The following is a 21,101-nucleotide window of genomic DNA, read 5'->3' as shown; positions in this document are numbered from 1 at the left end:
CCAATGTCTTAATTAATTAGCAGCTGGGCACAGTTCAAACCAAGTGGACAAAAACCAGGCTAGTTACTCTCTACCTTGCTTTAATCTCCTTCCAGGAAGGGATCAATTCCTACTCGAACAAATAACTCATGGAATTGTTCAGCTGCATAACTTGTATGGCAGCACTTAACATAATCAGGAACTGTCCTCAGCCACTGAAGAGTAGAGGTGGCAAGTTATTTGTTGTCAACGATTTTGCAGAACTTAGAGAAAATTAAAATAGCAACCACCACTCAGTTCTAATTCATCTCCTTTATTATACCTACTGCCTTTCAAATTGCACTGAGAAGTAATGACGGGACAATTCAGGTTAGCCTGAGCCACTGTCAGTGGATACTTTTAAATGATGACAGGGTGAAGAACGGTAATGCACAAAGATTAAATGTAGCTTTAACAGTTTGAGAAACAAATCAAGCTTTGTTTTGAAGTGTGTGTGGTTATAAAATCATGTACTCAATGTTACATTATTTGTAATTAAGACTATTTACTACTGGACCCATCAAAGTATTGGAATCAACTTGTACATCTGAACCATCTGTTTGTCTGTCTGTCTTTCACTGGTGATTTGAATGAGAATACCGCAGCATTGGCTCTGGCATTTGAACACTTAGTTCCCAGTTGGTGGTGCTGTTTAGGGAGCCTTAGGTGGCTTGGCCTTGCTGGAGGAAGTACGTTACCATGGGAAGGTACTGAGTGTTCAGACTTACACAGTTCTCAGTTTGCTCCCTCCTTCCTGCTTTTGGTTTAATGCATGAGCTCTCAACTTTCTGATCTAGTCACCACAATGCTTGCTGCCATGCCTCCCTACTATTGATGGCAATGGACTCATCACCCTCTGGAACCATAACCCCTAAGAAACCCTTCCTTCTGTGAGCTGCCTTGGTCATAGTGTTTTATCACAGCAATAGAAAAGTAACTAATATAGTATCTCTATCTATCTATCTATCATCTATCTATCATCTATCTATCTATCTATCTATCTATCTATCTATCATCTATCTATCTACCTGTCTGTCCCTATGAATAAAACATATAGAGATATATATCTATATATTTCTATCTATCTATCTATCTATCTATCAAGATGGAATGGATGTCCAGAATCCTCCAAATTTTATATTGAGGCTAAATTGGAAAAAATTAACTTTTAGTAGTTGACACAGTTTTTATATGTTAAACTGTTCAAGAATCAAACATCAGAGAATAAATCACACTAGTGACATTAAAAAAACACTTGGCAAAACTTGAGAAAATGAAAGCCTAAAGTTAGTTCTTGAGTTTCTCTCTTTTTCCAAATCTTTCTGTCATGAGGGAAACGGGTGGACACTTGGCATTCCTGTCATATGAAGTATCGGTGTTTGGTGTACTGTTTGATAGGATGGGAGAGCCACAGCAGTGTGTGCTCTGTCGTGTTTCTGAAGAGCCATCCTTTCAAAGGGTCAGTCTGTGTCTTTCGATCCACTGTGTCAATCCAGCTATTGTGGGGTGCAGTCCCCTCTTTGACTGCGAGCTTCTCTAGGCAAGTCTTGGCATCCCTGCCCACCACCACTTTATCTGGAAAAATAAAATCCCGCTGTGGGGGTCAGCAGAACAGAAGTGGCCCAGGAGATGGGGGCTGCAGAGCGGAAGTGGTCCAGGAGATGGGGGCCACAGAGGAAGCACAGGAGAGGAGGGTGCTGGGATGGACATGGAAGGCGGAAAGAGAGGAACAGTGGGAGACGGAAGGAGCAGAGCCAAGGTGAGGGCAAGGGTGGGGGCCTGGAGGGAGGAGGCAGGAGAGCAGGGGAGGGGTGAAGGGGGCAGAGTGGGAAACCAGGGGAGCAGCAGACCTTAAGACTGTGAGCCTTCCCCAGGGTCTCCAAAGCACTCTGCGCAAGGGAAGAAATGGCGTTATGGTCAGCACACTGACTAATTCTGGTGCCTTTGTCCTGTGCAAAACCCATTCTAAATTTCCTTTTAGAGTCACTCTTGGGATGGTGGATCCTCCTGGGAATAGCAAAGGAACCGGAAGAGCGGCACGAAGCTGGGAGAAACGAGAGGGCATGACTGGCTTGCAGGGCTTTCCCCAGAGCAGAAACAAAACATTACTTTCATTCATTTGTATTAATTTCAAACTCATTTTCTTAAAAAAATATTGCAGTGGTTAAGAGCTCGGGTTGGCCTGCTAGAACTGCTTTGACTCTAGGAGACTCGAGTGAGCCAAGCTCTTGGAGGGTCTGGAATAGAGAAGAGTTTGCTGGTGGAGCGTAACCTTAGCAACACTAATCCTGTCCCCCGTCAGACACAGCAGTGTTTCAAGGTGCTGCCCTCACTGATCGATTCCTTCTCTCCTCAGTATTTACTGTGTGTGTGGTACATGTTTGTGTTCATATGGCTTGTGTATCTGCTCATATGTGCATACATGCATGTGTATGTACATATGTATGGAGGCCAGAGGTCAATGCCTAGCTTCTCCCTTGACCACTTGCTACGTTATATTTTTGAGACAGGATCTCTCTCACTGAGCCTGGAGCTCACTGATTTGGCTAGGATGGCTGGCCAGTGAGCTCCACCGGTCCTGCCCTCCCATTATTGGGGTTATAGTCATATGTGACACACTGTTTTTGAACACAGGTTCAGGGGATCTGAAATCAGGTCCCTTTGCTTAAAAAAAAAAGATACTTTAATGATGTGGTCATTTCCCCAGCCTGGCCAGTATTTATTGATTTACTGTGTGTGAGTGAGCGAGTGAGTGAGAGTGTGTGTGTGTGTGTGTGTGTGTGTGTGTGTGTGTGTGTGACTATGTGCATTTATGTGTATCACCTGCATAGGCCAGAAGATGGCATCAGATCCCCTGGAGCTGGAGTTACAGGTAGTTGTGAGCTGCCTGGTGTGGTGCTGGGAAGCAAACCTTTTCTGCAAGAGAAGCAAGGACTCTTACCCATCGAGCCATCTCTCCAGCCCCTAGTGCTGATTTTTTAAAAAATTAGCATTGTAGCTGGTGTATAAAATACTGGGTTTCGTTATGACACTTTCACACATATACACCGCTGTGCCCTGTTCATGATTACTGCCCCCTCCCCCTGCCCTCTTTTCCCACCCTCTTAGGGTTCTTTCTTCACAGCCCGTCCTTCTGCTTTCTTGTTGCTTAATTTAATCCTTACAATAACCCGTGAGACGAGAAAATCAAAGCACCTAGAAGTGTAAATAACTTGTCCCAGGTCCCAGATCTTATGAGTGAGGGAGCTGGGCTTGTCACCCAAGCAGTGGGTTTCCACAGTAGTGCTTTTAATCACTGAGCACTCAGATTAACACAGAGTGCATGAACACAGTTGGAGAATATAATTACCCTAAAAAATGATGGATCTGATTCATGATCAAAACAGCAATTATAACCGGAGAAACAAGCTTCTTCCATGCAATTTCTAAAGGAGACCCTGGGCAACTGAAGGTAATAAAATTGATATTACCACTGGTGCATTTACTACTCATGGCTCCTGGGATGCCGTGAAAACCCCACTCTAAATTCCCTTTGGAATCATTCTTAGGGTTTTTGTTTGTTCGCCTGGTGGGGCTTAATAAAGAGCATCCCAACTGGATTAAAAAGAAATAAGAATTTGGACCAAGAGAGGAATGTTAGAGTAAGCTGATAAGAGCCAACAGTTATCACAAAGTGCCTTAGAATGGAAATCTTTTCATTGTTCCTCACATTCAGGCACTTGGAATACTGAATGGCCGTGGTCACTGCTGGTGGGGCCTGTACACCACCAGATGAGTGGAAAGAGGCATTCCTAATTCCGCACCTTGTCTGTGCTCCATCCTGCGGCCTCAGCCCTTTTCCACATTGACTCGTGAGAGAGCAAGCATAAAATGAGAACAGACGTCCAACTTTGCAAGCTTTTCCACAAACGGGGCACACGACTCACTTTTTCATTGTGGATGTCGCCAAGCATTGTGGACGCTCGTATCACATCGAGGCTTTGGAAGTTGTTTCTTGCGATTTTCACAACCTTTTCCAGGTATTTAATTGCCTCTGTCATCTCGCCTTGGCTGGAATGAAATGGGAAACCGTCAGTGCAAATCACAGCATCGTGAAAAGAGGGGACTCCGTGTCTGCTGTAAAAGCTGGGAGTGTTGGTCAGATGGTTAGATTACTACACACACACGCATTTGCAGACACCTGCTCAGGATGTTAGACTTACAACACACACAGTGCATTTGCAGACATGGCTTATCTCTGTCAGGGTATACAATGAGTTAAAACTCAAAACTTCTTAAGTTATTTTTAAAATTCTATACACCGTTTCAACCCTCTCTTTACTCCGGCTCCTCTCGTGTCCCTCTACTCCCTCCCCAAATCCCAACCTCCTCCTCTTTCATATGGACACACACACACACACACACACACACACACACACACACACGGCCCACTGGGTCCATTTAACGTTGCTCATATCTGTATTTTTTAGGGATGAGCATTTGGGATTGGATAACCTATTTGGTGCTTGTCTCTGGAGAAGACTGAATCCCCCTTTCTCAGCTGTTAATTGTTTGTAGCTCCTTTTTAGAGCTACGAGATTTCTCCCATTGACAGCAGCAGGTCAACAGGGGCTGCCATTCTTCAGATCGTTCTCAGGTGATTCTAGCTGAGACACCAAGTGCAGCAGTACAGAGGACACGACCTCACTGTAGATGTTCTGGGCCTCTGGCTCTAGCAGCCTTCCCACCCCCTCTTCTGATGTACTACCTGAGCCTGTGGTGCAGATATGTTGAAAGCTCAGACTTGTAAAGCCTTATGGATTGTTGGTGTGGATGGAAAATGGTCCCACTGCTTTAGAAAACAAATAATCTTCAAAGTCTATAACACAGAGTCAATGAGTGGTCCTGAAATATGTAAGATATTCAACCAATAGAAACCATCACATCTTTACACAAAAATCCATACATTACTGTCAGAGCAGCCTTATGAATAACAACCAGTGAATAGACACTATTGAAATGCTGATTAGTTCATGAGTGACTCAGAATGCAGTATGTCCATACAGTGGAATGTTATTTGCCATAAAAATGAAGTACTGCTGGGCAGTGGTGGCACACGCCTTTAATCTCAGCACTTGGGAGGCAGAAGCAGGTGGATCTCTGTGTGTTTGAGGCCAGTCTAGTCTACAGAGTGAGTTCCAGGATAGACTCCAAAGCTACACAGAAAAACTCTATTTGAAAAAACAAAACAAAACAAACAAACAAACAAATAAATGAAGTGCTGATACCAGATAAAATATAGACAAAACTTGAAAATAGTAAGTGAAAAGTAGACAGAAAGATGATATATTGTATACTCATTTTCTACTGTGTGAAGAACAGCCACATCAACAAAGACAGAAATGACACTAGCAACTGCTAGAGCCTGAGAGGGATGAGGGTGACTAATGGTCCATACAGGATTTCTGTCAGGGGTAATGGAAAGTTCCTGAAATCAGAAGGTAGTCACAGCTACACAATTCTGTGAAAGTATTAAAACCATGGAGTTGTGGGATTTAAAAGGAGAATGTGTATATAATTTTATCTTAAAGTATATAAAAAGTGAAAATGCTGATGGGCAGTTCACTCATTTAACCCCAGAACTTGGGAGGATCTGAGGTTGAGGCTAGCCTGGGCTATGCAGTAAGTTATAGGCCAGTCAATCTTACATAGTGAGTCAATGAGGGAGCGAGCGAAGGAGCGAGCTAGCCAGTAGCACTCCAAGGAGACAAACACTTCCCAGCAGAGTACAGGCATGCACTGGTCCCAGCAGAGTACAGGCGGCATGCACTGGTCACTTAGAAGGAAGATGTGAAGACTTTGAAGACTTTGAAGGAAGATGTGGTCCATATGAGCTGATCGTCAGGGAGACTGAGGGAGCCTCGACCACATGGATGTTTGGAGTTCGCCACTCATTTCAGTAACATTAGGGACTGCAGGAGAAGGGACACAGCTCAGCTGGAGGGGCATGCGCCTGGGGAGCACAAGTCCTGGGTTTTATCCCCAGCACCACATGAACCGTTTCATCCTAGTACTTAGGAGGTAGAGATGCTGACATTAGAAGTTCAAGGTCATCCTTGTGAGTTAGAGGCCAACTTGAGCTATGTGAAACCATGTCTCAAACAAGCAGGCAAGCAAGCCCAGAACCTTAAAAGCCTAGTGGATGTCCTATAACCAAAGAGCTTCACTGTCACTTTGGTGAGGTAAGTGTGGAAATCACTGTGTAGCTGGAACTACAACAGCCACTAAGCAGGGCACAGAGTCCCTGAAACCCTGGTGGAGCACATTCAATTGACAGTCTGGAAGAGCAAGGCTAGGCTCTGAAGGGTAAACTTGGTCTTAAATGGCAATTAGAAGGAACTTAAGATCAACTCTCATGAGCACAACCCTGACCGTGAAGCATTCACAGAGGTTAAATAAGCTGTAATGCACACTTCAGTGGCCACCCTTGCGTTTTGAACTGTAGGTAACGTTTAGTACACTTTTCAGACCACAGACCACCACTTCCTCCTCTACACTCACCTAGGCCAACACACAGGCTAGGGGGCTCCACTGCTAAGGGGCCTCAGAGTCTTTATCTGAATGTTTGTCTGTGGGGGTATTTTAATTGTGCTGAAATGTGATTTTATTTGTATGTTAATAAAGTTTGCCTAGAGATCAGAGGTCACATAGAGAGGTCACATAGCAAGCCATAAGCTGAAGTCTGGCGGTGGTAGCACACGCCCTTATCCGATCATATGGTAGGCAGAGTCTCTGTGTGGTCAAGGACACAGCCAAGTGTGGTGACTCATGCCTTTAATCCCAGTACCAACAATAGAGACCTGGAGGTCTGTATAGACAGGCAGTGATGAGGAAGTCATGTAGCTGGACTTAGAACCAATGAGAAGGTATAACAGAAAGGCAGTGAAAACACAATCAGGCAGGAAGAAACTTTCTGGGGAAGCCAAGGCTAGTTGTGGTTATTGCTCTGATCTCTTTGGCTCTGTTTCTTATCTACTAACACTGTTTAGAATTTCATCTACATTTGGTACCCACATGGCAAGAATTCATTAAAAAAACCATTGGTGGCCTCACAGGCCAGGGTTTACAGGCCCCAGCTTGACCAGCGTTTATAGGCCTCGGACCCGGCCAGAGCTGCACTCAACAAGAGTTGCAAGCGGTTACATACAACTGGAGCCCAACTCAAGCGGCTCAGGCTTAAAGAAGCCAGTGCTATAAGCAGCTCAGGCCTGAATTAGCTCAAGCTGGAACACATGGCTGGATTTTAGCTTTTAGCCAGAACACGGGGCTGGACTGTAGCTTTTAGATTTTTTTCTCTTCTTCTGGTAGGTAGTAGATATTTCTTCCCCCACCCCTCTTTACACAACCATGCTAGGTAGCTCTTTTGAAATTCCCATGGATTTCTACTGTTCTACACAGACTTGGTAAGCCAATTAAGATATCAGCTATCTTAAAGGGAGAAACTACTTGAAAGAGAAAATTTTCCCACATTAAAAAATGGGAAATATCTTTACAATATAAGGAGATTGGTCTTTGTTTGATAAAACATTAGACAGTCTGAAAATGGAACAATTACATGAGAGGATTAATGTTGATGGAATTTATGTAACTTCAATTATGCATATTATTTGTTTATTATCCTTATTGTACAATTTGAAAAGATAGTCAATTTAAATGTAAAGCTAAAAGCTTTAGAAAAACCTGTTAAAATGAATTATAGGGAAATTCAGACTCAGACAGAAGAATTTAAGGGTGAAATTATTTCAGGATTTGATTATAAGGTTACAGAAAGAAAGCTTGTTTTCAAACAATCAAACTTAATTTATCTGGTAACCATACAGCAACTACCTGATCAAGGGCATTTACAAACAATTGGACTCCAGTTGAAATGTTAGATTTAAGGAGGTTTAAGGAGGCTATAGTATCTTATGGCATACATTCTCCATTTGTAAAGCAAGTGTTAAACTCCTGGCTAACTTGTAATAGACTGGAAAGAATTTGTAACCTCTGTCCTGAAACACGGAGCACAACTGCAATGGTGAATGTGGTACAGAGATGAGGCTAAGACCATAGAAAGTCAATGACTAGAGGTGTGGAAATTTTTCCAAGATAAGCTTGTTGGAGAAGGCCAATATACCAAAATACAAAGACAATGTTTACATGATAACCAAATCTTAATTCTATACTGCATGGCAGCCATGAATGCATGGGACAGACTTGAGCAGGAAAGAAAGTTGAGTCATTCACAAAAGTTATACAGGGCCTGAAAGAATCCTTCATGGATTTCTTACAAAGGTTGTCTTCAGCAGAAAAATAGAATGGTCATGAATTCAGAAGCTAGACAGATAATAATTAAATCTTTGGCTTTTGAGAATGTGAATGCAGCATGCAAAAAAAATAATCAGACCATTAAAGGCAAGATCTGGACCCTTGGAGAATTGGATCAGGGACACAATTAATGTTGAGTCTCATAACCATGATGATATGTGGATAAGAGGAACAATTTCAAAAGGTTTGAGGAATGTCAGATGTTTTGAGTATAGAAAGCAAGGTCATTTGAAAAGAGAATGGAAACAGAGTGTCCCTAGGAAAAAATGTTTATTCCAGGAATAGCAATGCAAAAGGTGTGGTAGGGTAAACATTGGACCAACAAATGTAGATCAATAAGGGACAGACAAGGTAATCCTTTGCTTCTGTCCTTGGGAAACTCCCAGAGGGGCCAGCAGGCCCCCTCAGCAAGCCCAATTCAGACTTTTACTGCCACCAAGGAAGAAACCCCTACTCAGAGCAATTAAATAACCAAATGCCTATTGGAATAAACAAGGCTGCTCAGGGTGATGGAACAGCTGAGGCAGAGAGAATAGAAATCAAGAGAAGTCATAAAGCAGTTTTTTGGGCAAACTTCTATAAATGAACAAAGACCAAAATTAACAATACAAATAAATGATGTTTTGTTGTCTGGTTTAGTAGACACAGGTGCAGATGTGACAATAATTGCACCAAATTTTGGCATCCAACTTGGCCTCTTCAGGAGGTCAGCTTTTAGGGACTGGAACATTATCTCAAGTGAAACAGAGATGGCTTGAATGTATACGTCCAGAAGGTCAGAGAGGAAAATTAAAGCCATATGTGGCTAACATAGCTAAGAGCTTATTGGGGGCATGATCTATTACAATAATGGGATACTTAGATTAACATCCCTCCAACCTTAGAAACAAATCATAAACTAACACATGTTTCTGAGAGAAATATTAGAGGTATTATTCTAATGAGTGCCATTCAGATTGTACAAGAATAGGGCACAATAACTGATGATCTTCCAAAGACAGCAACAGCTCTACCTTTAAAATGGTTAACAGACAAGCCTGTATGGGTTCAGCAATGGCCTTTTTTTTTTTTTTTTTGAGCTGAGGATGGAACCCAGGGCCTTGTGCTTGCCAGGCAAGCGCTCTACCACTGAGCTAAATCCCCAACTCCCAGCAATGGCCTTTAACAACAGAGAAACTCCAGGCTTTAGAAGAGCTGGTACAAGAGCAGTTAAATGCTCGGTATATTGAAGAATCAACTAGTCCTCGGAATTCTCCTGTATTTGTTATTAAAAAGAAATCTGGTAAATGGAGAATGGTAATAGATCTTAGAGCAATTAAAAAAGTAATTCAGCCAATGGGATCTCCACAATCTGGAATTCCTTTGCTTACTCTGTTACCTAAGATGGCCTCTAATAGTTATCAATTTAAAAGACTGTTTCTTTTCAATACCCTTACAAGAAAAAGACAGAGAAAGATTTGCCTTCATGGTACCTACTTATAATAATTCTCAACCTGTTAAGAGGTATCAATGGAGGATTTTCCCACAGGGAATATTGAATAGCCTAACCTTGTGCCAATATTTTGTACAACAGCCATTGGAAGTGATACATAAAAAATTTCCTAAATCTATAATTCATCATTATATGGATAATACTTTACTACTAGCTGACTCAAATGCAGATACTTTAGAAAGAACATTTGGAGAAGTAAAGAAAATTTTGTCTTTTTGGGGATTACAAATTGCTCCTGAAAAGATACAAAGAGGAGATTGTATTAATTATTTAGGATATTAGATAGGTCTACAAAAAATTAGAGCCCAAAAGGTGCAAATTAGGAAAGACTGATTATGGATTCTTAACGACTTTCAAAGATTATTTGGTGACATTTCCCACCTATGAACTATTGTTGGGGTAAAAAATGATGAACTGAATAATTTGTTCAAAACCTTAGAAGGTGACAAGGACTTAAATAGTCCAAGAGAATTATCACCTGAAGCTGAGAAAGAATTGGCCTTGGTAGAAATGGAAGTACAGGAAAGACATGTGGATTGTGTTGATCCAAAGCTGGATTGCATTTTGGTTTTATTACCCTCTAGGCATTCTCCGACAGGAATTTTAATGCAGAGGGAAGATATTATATTGGAATGAATACTTCTATCAAATAAGCAGAGTAAAAAATTTAAAACTTATGTGGAAAAGATCTCTGACTTGATTTTAAAAGAAAAATTGAGACTTTGTCAATTAGCAGGAATAGACCCAGCAGAAATTGTTGAACCTTTAACTAAGGAGGACATTAAAAAATTATGGGCTGAAAGTGAACTTTGGCAAAGAGCTTGCAGTAATTTTTTTGGGACAGATTATCAGCAAATATCCCAAAAGTGATAGAATTGAACTTAACAAAGAGAGCTGATTGGATTTTTCCTTGCATTGTATGGGAAATACTCATATCTGGAGCTTGTACATTTTATACAGATGCAAACAAACAAGGAAAGGCAGGTTACAAATCAGAAAATTTAAGTTAAGTGGTTCAAAGTTCTATAATTCAGTTCAAAATTGGAATTGTATGCTATTCTGTTGGTATTAATGGATTTTTCAGAACCTCTCTACATAGTTACTAACTCTCAGTATGCTGAAAGAGTGGTATTACACATTGAGACTGCAGAATTTATCCCTGATAAGTCAGAATTAACTTCACTATTTATTCAGTTACAAGATATAATCAGGAATAGGAATCATCCCTTATATGTAACTCATATCAGATCCCATATGGGTCTGCCAGGCCCTCTAGCACAGGTAATGATGAGATTGATAAATTATTGAATGGAAATGTGCTGGAGGCCTCAGAATTTCATTAAAAAAATCATACCAATACTAAAGGTTTAAAAAAGGGATTTTTCCATAACCTGGCAATGAGCCAAGAAAATTGGTTGTGTTTTTTTTTTTTTGTTGTTGTTGTTGTTTTGTTTTTTGTTGTTGTTTTTTTTTTTTTACAATCAGATGCCATTACCAGCAGGATGTAACCCAAAGGGTACTCAGAGGAATGAAATCTGGCAGATGGATATGTTTCACTTTGCAGAATTTGGAAAATTGAAATATGTACACCATACCATTGATACTTATTCAGGATTTCAATGGGCAACTGCTTTGAGTTCTGAAAAAGCTGATTCTGTAATCACTCATTTTCTAGAAGTCATTTGCCATCATGGGTATACCTGCACAAATTAAAACTGACAATGCTCCAGCATATGTCTCTGTTAAAATGAAACAGTTTCTTGCTTATTACAATATAAAGCATATTACAGGTATACCACATAATCCTACAGGCTAAGCAGTTATAGAAAGATCAAATCAAACTCTAAAGGATATGCTAAATAAACAGAAAGGGGTAATAAAAACCCCCAGAAATATATTTCATAATATTCTATTAACTTTGAATTTTCTTAGTGCTAATGAGAAAGAACAACAGCTTCAGAGAGACATTGGATAATTTAAAAAAAAAAAAAAAAAACTACAGAATTAAATCAGCCTATATACTTCAAGGATGTGCTGACCTCAGAATGGAAACCAGGGTATGTGTTATGTTGGGGACGAGGTTTTGCTTTTGTTTCTGCAGGAGAAGATAAGCTGTGGGTACCATCAAAATTGATAAAGGTTCGATTTGAACAAGAGAGACCTCTTAATTAGAGGAGGTGATAGTTCATCAACCAACATGACCATCCAGTTTAAACTCACTTATACCATTAATACATGCCTTTTCATTTAATCAGATATAACTTGCCTAAAGGGAACCTCCCCAAAGTTAGTCTTGGGGAAGGTTTTTTTTTTTTTTTTTTTTGTCTTTTAGGAGAATGAAGGCTAAGGAATCTGAAGAACGCTGGACAAATGAGACATCTGAAGAAAAAAGACAATCTAGAAAAAAATGTCCCAAGAAAAGGAGTAAATTGGTCTATTGGTATATCATCTATAAAATTTCATAAATCTTCCTAAATGTTTTTTTCTGCTCTTCTCTAAAGACACTTAACACAAATGGTCTTCTTGTAGTCCCAGTTCAATTAAAAATTAAAGCTGGCTTTGGAGTTGGAGAATGGCTCTTTCCTTCTTTAAACCCAAGCATTATGTTAGGAAAGGAAAATTCAAACTCTCTGTATCATGCCAGAAGAAAGAGCCATCTTCTGCTATAAGACAGGAGAAAAGAAAAAAAAAAGGGACTATACTATTACTACTAATCTCAATTCTTTGATTCTATTTTGATTCTTTAAACTTTTCTTGAAGTGTCAATTTTATATCAAAATTGATAAGATTAATATATATTTTAAACTTTTGTTATGATATTAATGGTCATATAGAGTACTAACTAATTCTAGAAAAAAAAAGGCTTCAATTTTCTGCCTATACATGTTTTTGTGTTTGAGTCTCTATCAATTTTCTGCAGGAAATCATGACCATGCCTAACATTGAATTTGAAGTCTCCAGAAAGATGATGGGGCTCCACAACAATGATTCCACATGGACAATAATAATACCACTAAGCTGACAAACATCGCCCACAGATCAGCTTTGGACTACAAACTGCTCAGAACAATTTTGAATTGGCTAGCTGAGAAGATCCAGTTTTACAGACTACTTGAACAAGGACTTGAGATGAACCCTGAACTTCGGCATTATGCAGAGACTGGACAAGAAATGATATAGCTACTTTTCCTAGAACTTGACAATTAACCAAAACTTTTTCTTTTCAGAATAAAGATGCCTTAGTCCACAACCAGCAGGAAACAATTTTAAGAACACAATGCTCACATTCCCAAAGAGGTGATGTGGGCGGGTAGGTTTTGGGTTTGGGATAATTTTCATTGTTTAGGAGGGTTGGTTACAAGTTGTTGTTGTTAACGGTTAGGAAAAGGAGATTAGATTTAAGTTTCATGTAAAAAAAAAAAAGATATATAGAAATGATAGATAGTAGATTATTGAATCTACTCTGAAAAGTAAAGAGAAGATATAGATACAATATAGATAAAGAGATAGATTATCGAATCTACTTTAAAGGACAATTACTAGTTTTAAATACTTTACATTGGATTGGACTTTTGTATATTGTATATAAATTATATATATTGAGGTTGATATTGTTAGAAAATGCTATACGTATATTTCTAATCTTGTTCAAGATATTGTACTTATACAGTTCATTTAAAATGTCATGCAATTTGGTAATTCTTGGGTGTTATTATTACCAACTATTAGGATACAAATATAAAGAAATGAAAGTTAGTAGTCGACATTACAATTGAACTTGTAGTTATATTAGGTATATTTTCAAAGTTGAGCAGATATATTTTAGATAGACAGGTCATCTTAAAACCTTTCAGAGATCTACAGATTATAGCATTTAAAATGTTTTAATAACTTAGAAATTTTTTCTTTATTTTTTTATGACTATGAGACATGTCGGCTCCTGGCAGCACCAATCTACTTCAGAGAAAATATGGGCATTGAAGAAACTGCATATGGAGTTAACTTTCATTGTGGCAAAAGTTAGCCACTGGACAACAAAGTATCCTCGAATCAACTGCTGACAAACAGGACAAAATGGACAGACAAGACACAAAACGAAGGACTACCAATTCTTGCCAAGACAAGTGTGGTTGTGGCTTTAGCAACAGGCATCCTCTGAGGCCAGGACAATATGGCACCATCGCTGAAGTGGCCTTTGCTATCTGGAAAAGGTACAGTGGCCCTTTCTTCAAAGGCAGCTGAACAGGCAGTGGACTATGGTTTCTGGTATGCAGTGGAAAAGTAACTGAAACAGTTATTCTTAAAAGAGAAACTAAGCTGACAGAGTCTAACGTCTCAATGGTAGACTGGCATTTAATAAAAGAGATGAAGCCAACCACAAGCTGAGAATGGGATGTGGAGTAAAACAGGGTACTGAGATGAAGCCACCCACAAACCAAGAAGAATGGACAGCTGAATTCCAAAAACACCAACAAATTTCCAGAATTTAAAATCCTGAATCATGATAGGACACTGGTGGAATTCAGGTATTTCTGGTACATGGATTACTCTCACCAAATGTGAGATTGAACTGTTGACCTTGTGTACATCCTACTTCACAAATGAGTCTGTCAGATACAATAAGCCTATAGGCTGAAGATGATGCCCCAACAATGCGGAGAAACATCGGGTGACTGTCCAGGCAGCTGGCTGCTTCTGTCAACTCAAACTTTTTTTTTTTTTTTTTGCAAGCTGCTTGCATGCGCTTCCTGTTTTACTAGGTAACATTATTTCCTTCTTGGGTATCTGAGGGAGTTTAAGATTAGATAGTTATAGTTAATTGAAGATGAGATAGTTTTAGTTATAGTTTTCCTTGTTAAGAATTTCAGAAAAGAAACTCACTGAAGAGATGTAAGTGTGTAAATTTGAAAGACATTATAAAATAGTTCTCTGTTAGTAATATAAATTAGGATAAAAAGCGAATCAGGTACATTTTGGCCTTACCAAAATAGGATAGATAATGGAATATTTTCTCTGAGTTTGTCAAATGCAAATGGACTAGACATTGTTGAGGTATTTATTGCTTGATTATATTGTATATGAATATTATACTTATTGTATATAGTTTTTCTTATATTAGTTATAGCTTTTTTCTTTTTATTAGAATAAAAGGAGGAAACGTGGTGATATTTTAATTGTGCTAAAATGTGATTTTATTTGTATGTTAATAAATAAAGTTTGCCTGGAGATCAGAGGTCACATAGCGAGGTCACATAGTGAACCACAAGCAGAGTCTGGCAGCAGTGGCACACACCCTTAATCTGATCACATGGCAGGCAGAGTCTTTGTGTGGTCAAGGACACAGCCAAGAGTGGTGACATGAGCCTTTAATGCCATAGAGATCTGGAGGTCTGTATAGACAGGCAGTGATGAGGAAGTCATGTGGCTGGGCGTAGAGCCAATGAGAAAGCAGAACAGAAAGGCAATAAAAACACAAATCAGACAGGAAGAAGCTCTCTCTGGGGAAGTGACGTTGCCCAGGTGGTAAGATAAGGTAGTCATGGTTCTCTGATCTCTTTGGCTGTATTTGGTTCTGTGTTTCTTGTTTACTAAGACTGTTTAGAATTTCATCTACATTTGTCCTTCTTCAGTGTCCCGCACAGTCTGACTATCTCTGCACTCTCCTTTCTCCTGTGTTTTAACCTCTTTCTGGATCTCACTCTGAAACAGCCAAGGATTCTCTCTGGACTTCCATCCAGTGTCTTTCTCTTCCCTACAAACCTACAAATAATGGTTACCCTGGATGTGCCTCATGCACCAGTTAGTGTGACCTGTTCTGCATCCATGTTTGGCAAATCCTTATTCTGGGGGTGGGAGGGCCTCTGATTTTCCTCAGAACTGTAGATCTGCCTTTCCTGTCCAAGCTGTTCCCTACAAAGGAGGACAGTTCCCTTCAACTGGTCCCTCTCAGTGACAGCACCTGCTAGCAAGTCAGATGATGAGATGATGTTGATGGTAGTTCTTCAGCGAACTCTGTCATAGCGTAGTGGGAAAAACATTCCTAAAATAGTTAGTGAACTTTGTCTTGAAGTAGGATTATATGTAGAGATTTCTCCTTCCTTCCTTCCTTCCTTCCTTCCTTCCTTCCTTCCTTCCTTCCTTCCTTCCTTCCTTCCTTCTTTTCTTCCTTCCTTCCTCCTTTCATCCCTTCCTCCCTTTCTTCCTTCCTTCATTTCTTCCTTAGTTCCTTCTTTCTTTTTTCTTTTCCTTCTCTCTCTCTCTCTCTCTCTCTCTCTCTCTCTCTCTCTCTCTCTCCCCTTCTCTTTTTTAAAAAATTGTTTTCTAAGGCAGGGGCATGGTGGCACATGCCTTTAATCCCAGCACTTGGGAGACAGAGGCAGGCAGATCTCTTTGAGTTCAAGGCCAGCCTAGTCTACAGAGCAAGTTCTAAGACAGGCTCTAAAGCTACACAGAAAAATGCTATCTTGAAAAAACAAAACAAAACAACAACAATAAATTATTTTCTAAGTGTCACTTCAATTTTTTTTTTTTTTTTTTGCTTTTTCAAATGATGAAATATACCTCCAAGTCTGCAATGATGTGCTGCTATTGAGGGGATTCAAAGGAACATGAAACAAGAATATGTTAGAAGCATTTTATGGGCACTTTCTTACACAGGCTACAGGATGAAAAGGCTGTCATCCTGCATGGGTTCTCTAGTTCTGAATGGTGACACTCATTTTATAAACTAGTTTATTCATAAAGAAGCTAGATGACTTTAAAGTCAGCAGGTGGTAGACATTAGGAGGAGTCAGGTCACACATATAAGTGTCATATCCTCATTTTGTCTTTTGTTCTCTTGCAAAACCAATTTTGATAATATTAAAGTTATATACCTAGAGAAAAAACTCCCATTTCTTCATTTTTAACATGACTCTAAAGAGCTCTGAGTGGAGGCTGTGTAAGTGAGCAGCTGGGTACACAGCAGGGATTCAACAATGACCGCCTGCGAAGTGACACAGACTGTGTACCATGAGAGACAAACTCAGTGTGGCTAAGCATCCACTGGGAAAACCCACTGTGTGATAAACTGAACGTGAGATTTTAGTGAATGCTCTGCCCACAGACTCACGAAGCTCCGGCTATCAGAACCTGTCAAATTTGTTCTTTCTTCTTTCTTTTTGGTAAACCAATACTCTACAGAGCAGAAATAAAATGGAACTTCATGTTCCCCAGAGTTGTGATTACTGCCTTTCATAATTCCATATGTATCATTTTTCATGCCAAAATCATGGCTTCTTTTCCAGAGTGAGGTATAGATCAATTCTCTAGAAAAGTTATGCTGCTTATGGAACATATATTAAAATATAAAGAGAGGGTTGCTAACTGTTTTAACTTAAATATTTGTCTGTATGCATAATTTTCAGGGAAGATCAGTTGGTATTAGGTAATCAATTGGTATGCTTTTCCCTGGGGAAGACTGTTTCTTCTGCTTTTAGCAGTTCTTAGTTATGTGTATTTCTTTATCTGGGATCGCTAACACAAACTGAGCAGGTTGTATTTTTGTATTTAGCAATATATATCTACATACACACGTGCACACATATATATGTAACAACAATGAAAAGAGAGGTTATGAATATAAAAGTGCAGGGGGCTGAATGGTACATGAGAGGGTTTAGAAGGAGGAACGAGGAAGGTTAAATTATGTAAGTATATTAAATCTCAAAAAACAAAAAAGTATTCAAGAAATTAACTATCTACAACAAAATAAAATGTATTGAAAATGAGTATTAAATATTGATAAATAAAATAAATAAAGCATATAAGCCAATAAATGAAATATTAATAAATAAAACTGAAATAGAGAGTATAATATTTTTAGGGCTAAGAATATTTTATCAAAATGATGTTAACCTTTCGAGCTTTTTTCTGTACTGTAACGCCCCAGGACAAGAATGAGACATCTTTACATACCACTTTACAGAGAGAGGGAAAATTCATTCTTGGTATTTAGCTAAATAGACTCACCAAAGCTTATTTATGTTTAATGTTCTTTAAACAGTGGGTATGTTTTTGATAGAAGTACAGTTTACATTAGGTTTGCCCTGCTGAGGATAGTTAAATCATATCACACTCAAATAGCAGTACAAAAAGAAGTTTGGTAGAAAAAACCCAAAATATTATAAATACAGTGATTATGGGGTGTTTTGAACTTCTCTCCAGCCCCCCGAGATGCAACAGATTTCCAAGCACCAAGAATTGTCTGGGACTTGCTCTAAAGCGATGCTAGAGAAAGTCTTCTTGTCATCAATTACACACTCCACTCCCATCATCTACACTGTCAACCCAGCAACTGGAATATGAGCAACACAGAGTGGAAAGAAAACCTCCAAATGTGGACACTAACAACAGATTTAGAAGCTAGTTTGTCCTTGGGAGAGAGGAAAAAACAATTTCTTCCTAGAGATTATTTATATAAGTTCAAAGACAAGGTTAAATGTTAGACAAATATTAATTCCAGTTTCCTATACACAGCGCACAGGTGCAGCTTCAACAGCAGATTATATGGTGTAATCATTAAATTCATTCAACCAGACCTTAGAGAGTTAAAAACGTATGTTCTGAGGACCAGGGCTCCTCGGTCCAAAGAATGAGAATGAAACAGGGTGCAATATCTGTGGGTCAAGGTGATCCCAGTTCCCAGCTGGGAAAACAGGACTGCTAACGCCCTCGCCCCTGACAACTGTCCAATTATGTAGATCACACTTGGCCTAGTGTTTGCTGAAGAAGTAATCAATAAAGGATGTGGTTGACTGAGCATAGATTTTGGTTGAACCAATGCATGAAAACTTAATCATTTACTCAGAGAGAAGAAATCAAATAGAGCAGAGATGGAGCAGCCACTGAGGGGCTGTCGATTGTACCACCAAGTTTGTGGGCCACAGATGACAGCAATAAGGCAAATGGGATCACTGACAGGAGAAAATGTAAAAAGCTATTCTTAATTCCATGAATTAATAGAAACGTTCCTGGTGGTCTTTTTTTTTTTTTTTCATTTTTAGCAAATTTCGCATGGAAGCCTGGATGCTCCATTTTAGAGAATATATGAAAATTACTAGGGCATGTCATTTCTCTCAAGCAAGAGGAAATTAATCTTCGGCTATAACAGAAAGGTAATTTTCACACTGGAAACTTTGTTGGGATTGATTTGAAGATCTCCACTGTGGAAAGTTTTCCAGGAAATCATTTAACTCAAGGGTGTGAGGAAATTGACAATGGGCATGGAGTAAACCCAGAAGTGGGATTGCTGTGACCAGTGCATCATGAACACAGCTGTGTGGGGTTCTTCTGTTCTAGGTCCTTTTACGTAGTTTTCCTGATTATGTTGAGCTGTGGATTTCAATAAGTGAATTTGTAAGTGAGAATATACAAACATACATATTCCATAAGGAAAATTACATGCACTTGAACCATCTCTCTCCAAAATCATCATCATCTTAATAGTAATATTTACTTGGTAATTTCTCAACTCACTTTTTCTTTATGAATCACAATGACTTTTACAGTAGTGTCATAAGACCTTTTCAGAATCAGTTCTTCTCTTCAGTACTACTTCAAGTAGGGAGGAAATGACACAAATGCTTATTTTCTTCCACTTCTCTTAAGCTTTTATGCAGTGTAGATTGTTTACACTAACAGAAAAAAAATGTCCACTACTGAAGAAGTCCTGGCAGGTCTAGCTTGAGCAACATCCAAGGGTAGCTTCGTATCCCCAAACCTGAGAGAATGTGTGTTTCCCAGGGACGGCTTAGTGTAAATTCTTGTAACCATGTGGAGCTTATACTCCTTCCATGTACTCTCAGCTGATGGCCTTAGACATGCAATTACCCCAGACATGGCTAACCTCTTCCATTTCCTTTAAAGAGATAAAATATGTTTATAGAGAGAGGGCTGCATCAGTGAGACTGGTGCCATCACTCAGGTTAGGAAGAAGAGATTTAGGAGGAATGCTCAGCTTCCTCCTCACACAACTTGATTTATTTCTCAGGCACCACGGCCATAATCTTTCCTATTTTGCCTGTTACTTTTTGTGTGATGCCTGCTAGTCCAGAAGAACAGTTGAGGACTGTGAGTAGGGTTGAAATGTATGTACTTGTGTGTGTTTGCATATGGGTGGGCACACTTATTAAATTTAATATCAACCCCTCAAAGCAACATTTCCTTAAAAATGATTACAAAACCTGTAAAGGTTTCGACAGTTTAATAGACTTGATTTGAATCAAAGATTTCCAAATAGCCAGTGCTGTTGTGGTCCAGAATGTTTTGTTTTGAACACTGAAGAAATGTCTATAGATTACACCCTTGACCAAGGCCATGCTCCCCTGAATGCTCCTATGAGCCAATGCTGCAAAATGGCAACTCCGCACTGGGAAGGTGATGGCCTGGGACATTTCTCCTATGGCTTCAGAGGAAGCATCCCTGTACCCTCCTGCATCCTATACAACATTACAAAAGCAAGGATGCTTGTCTGTCATATGCACAAATCATTGACAGCTTTACCATACTTTAGTGAAAGGCAATTTCTATAAGTGTAACTAGTTTTATTGGCATAAAAGTAAAATGTGGATCTGTTTTTCTCTCTGTGTCTGTGTCTCTCTGTCTCTGTCTCTCTGTGTGTGTGTGTGTGTGTGTGTGTGCGTGCGTGCATGCGTGCGTGCGTGCGTGTGCGCGCGTGCCAGAGAATAGTATTAGGAGTCTTTCTCCATTACTCTCCACACAATTTTTTTTTCCTTCAAGACAGTGTTCATATGTGTATTTTTGTGCCTTTCCTGGAACTCACTCTGTAAACCAGGCTGGCCTTGAACTCACAGAGATCTGCCTGGCTCTGCCTCCCGGGTGCTGGCATTAAAGGCGTGTGCCACCACACTATTTTTTTTTTTTTTTTGAGACAGGGTCTCTTACAGAACCTGGAGCTCATCAATTAGACTAGCTCTCCAGCAAGCCCCAGGGATGTACCTGTCCTGACCTCTGCAGCACTGGAGTTACAGCATGCACAACCATGCTGCCCTTTACGAGGATCCTGGAGATTTGAGTACAGGTCTGTATGCTTTCACAACAAGCACATTGCTGATCGAGGCACTTTCAGGGCTCTGTTTGCAGTGTTGCTGAGAATATAAGAAAAGGATTTTCCTTATTCATAAGAAACACTTACTACCTCTTGGCCTCACATGTGCAGCCATAGCTTTTCCCACCTCAAACACAC

General features: G+C 39.6%; 1 protein-coding gene across 1 annotated transcript in view; it reads right to left on the bottom strand.

Moving 5' to 3' along the window:
- Ttc29 (tetratricopeptide repeat domain 29) overlaps positions 1-21,101 on the bottom strand; it is a 202,233-nt gene that overhangs the window by 63,279 nt on the left and 117,853 nt on the right. The window contains exon 10 of the mRNA XM_036188837.1: positions 3,945-4,068. Coding sequence (XP_036044730.1) covers positions 3,945-4,068 — 124 coding nt within the window. The remainder of the gene's footprint in view (positions 1-3,944; positions 4,069-21,101) is intronic.

Source organism: Onychomys torridus, chromosome 5, assembly GCF_903995425.1.
Source record: "Onychomys torridus chromosome 5, mOncTor1.1, whole genome shotgun sequence".
NCBI lineage: Eukaryota > Metazoa > Chordata > Mammalia > Rodentia > Cricetidae > Onychomys > Onychomys torridus.
Note: the sequence above shows the minus strand (reverse complement) of the source record. Positions and strands in the feature narration are given on the sequence as shown.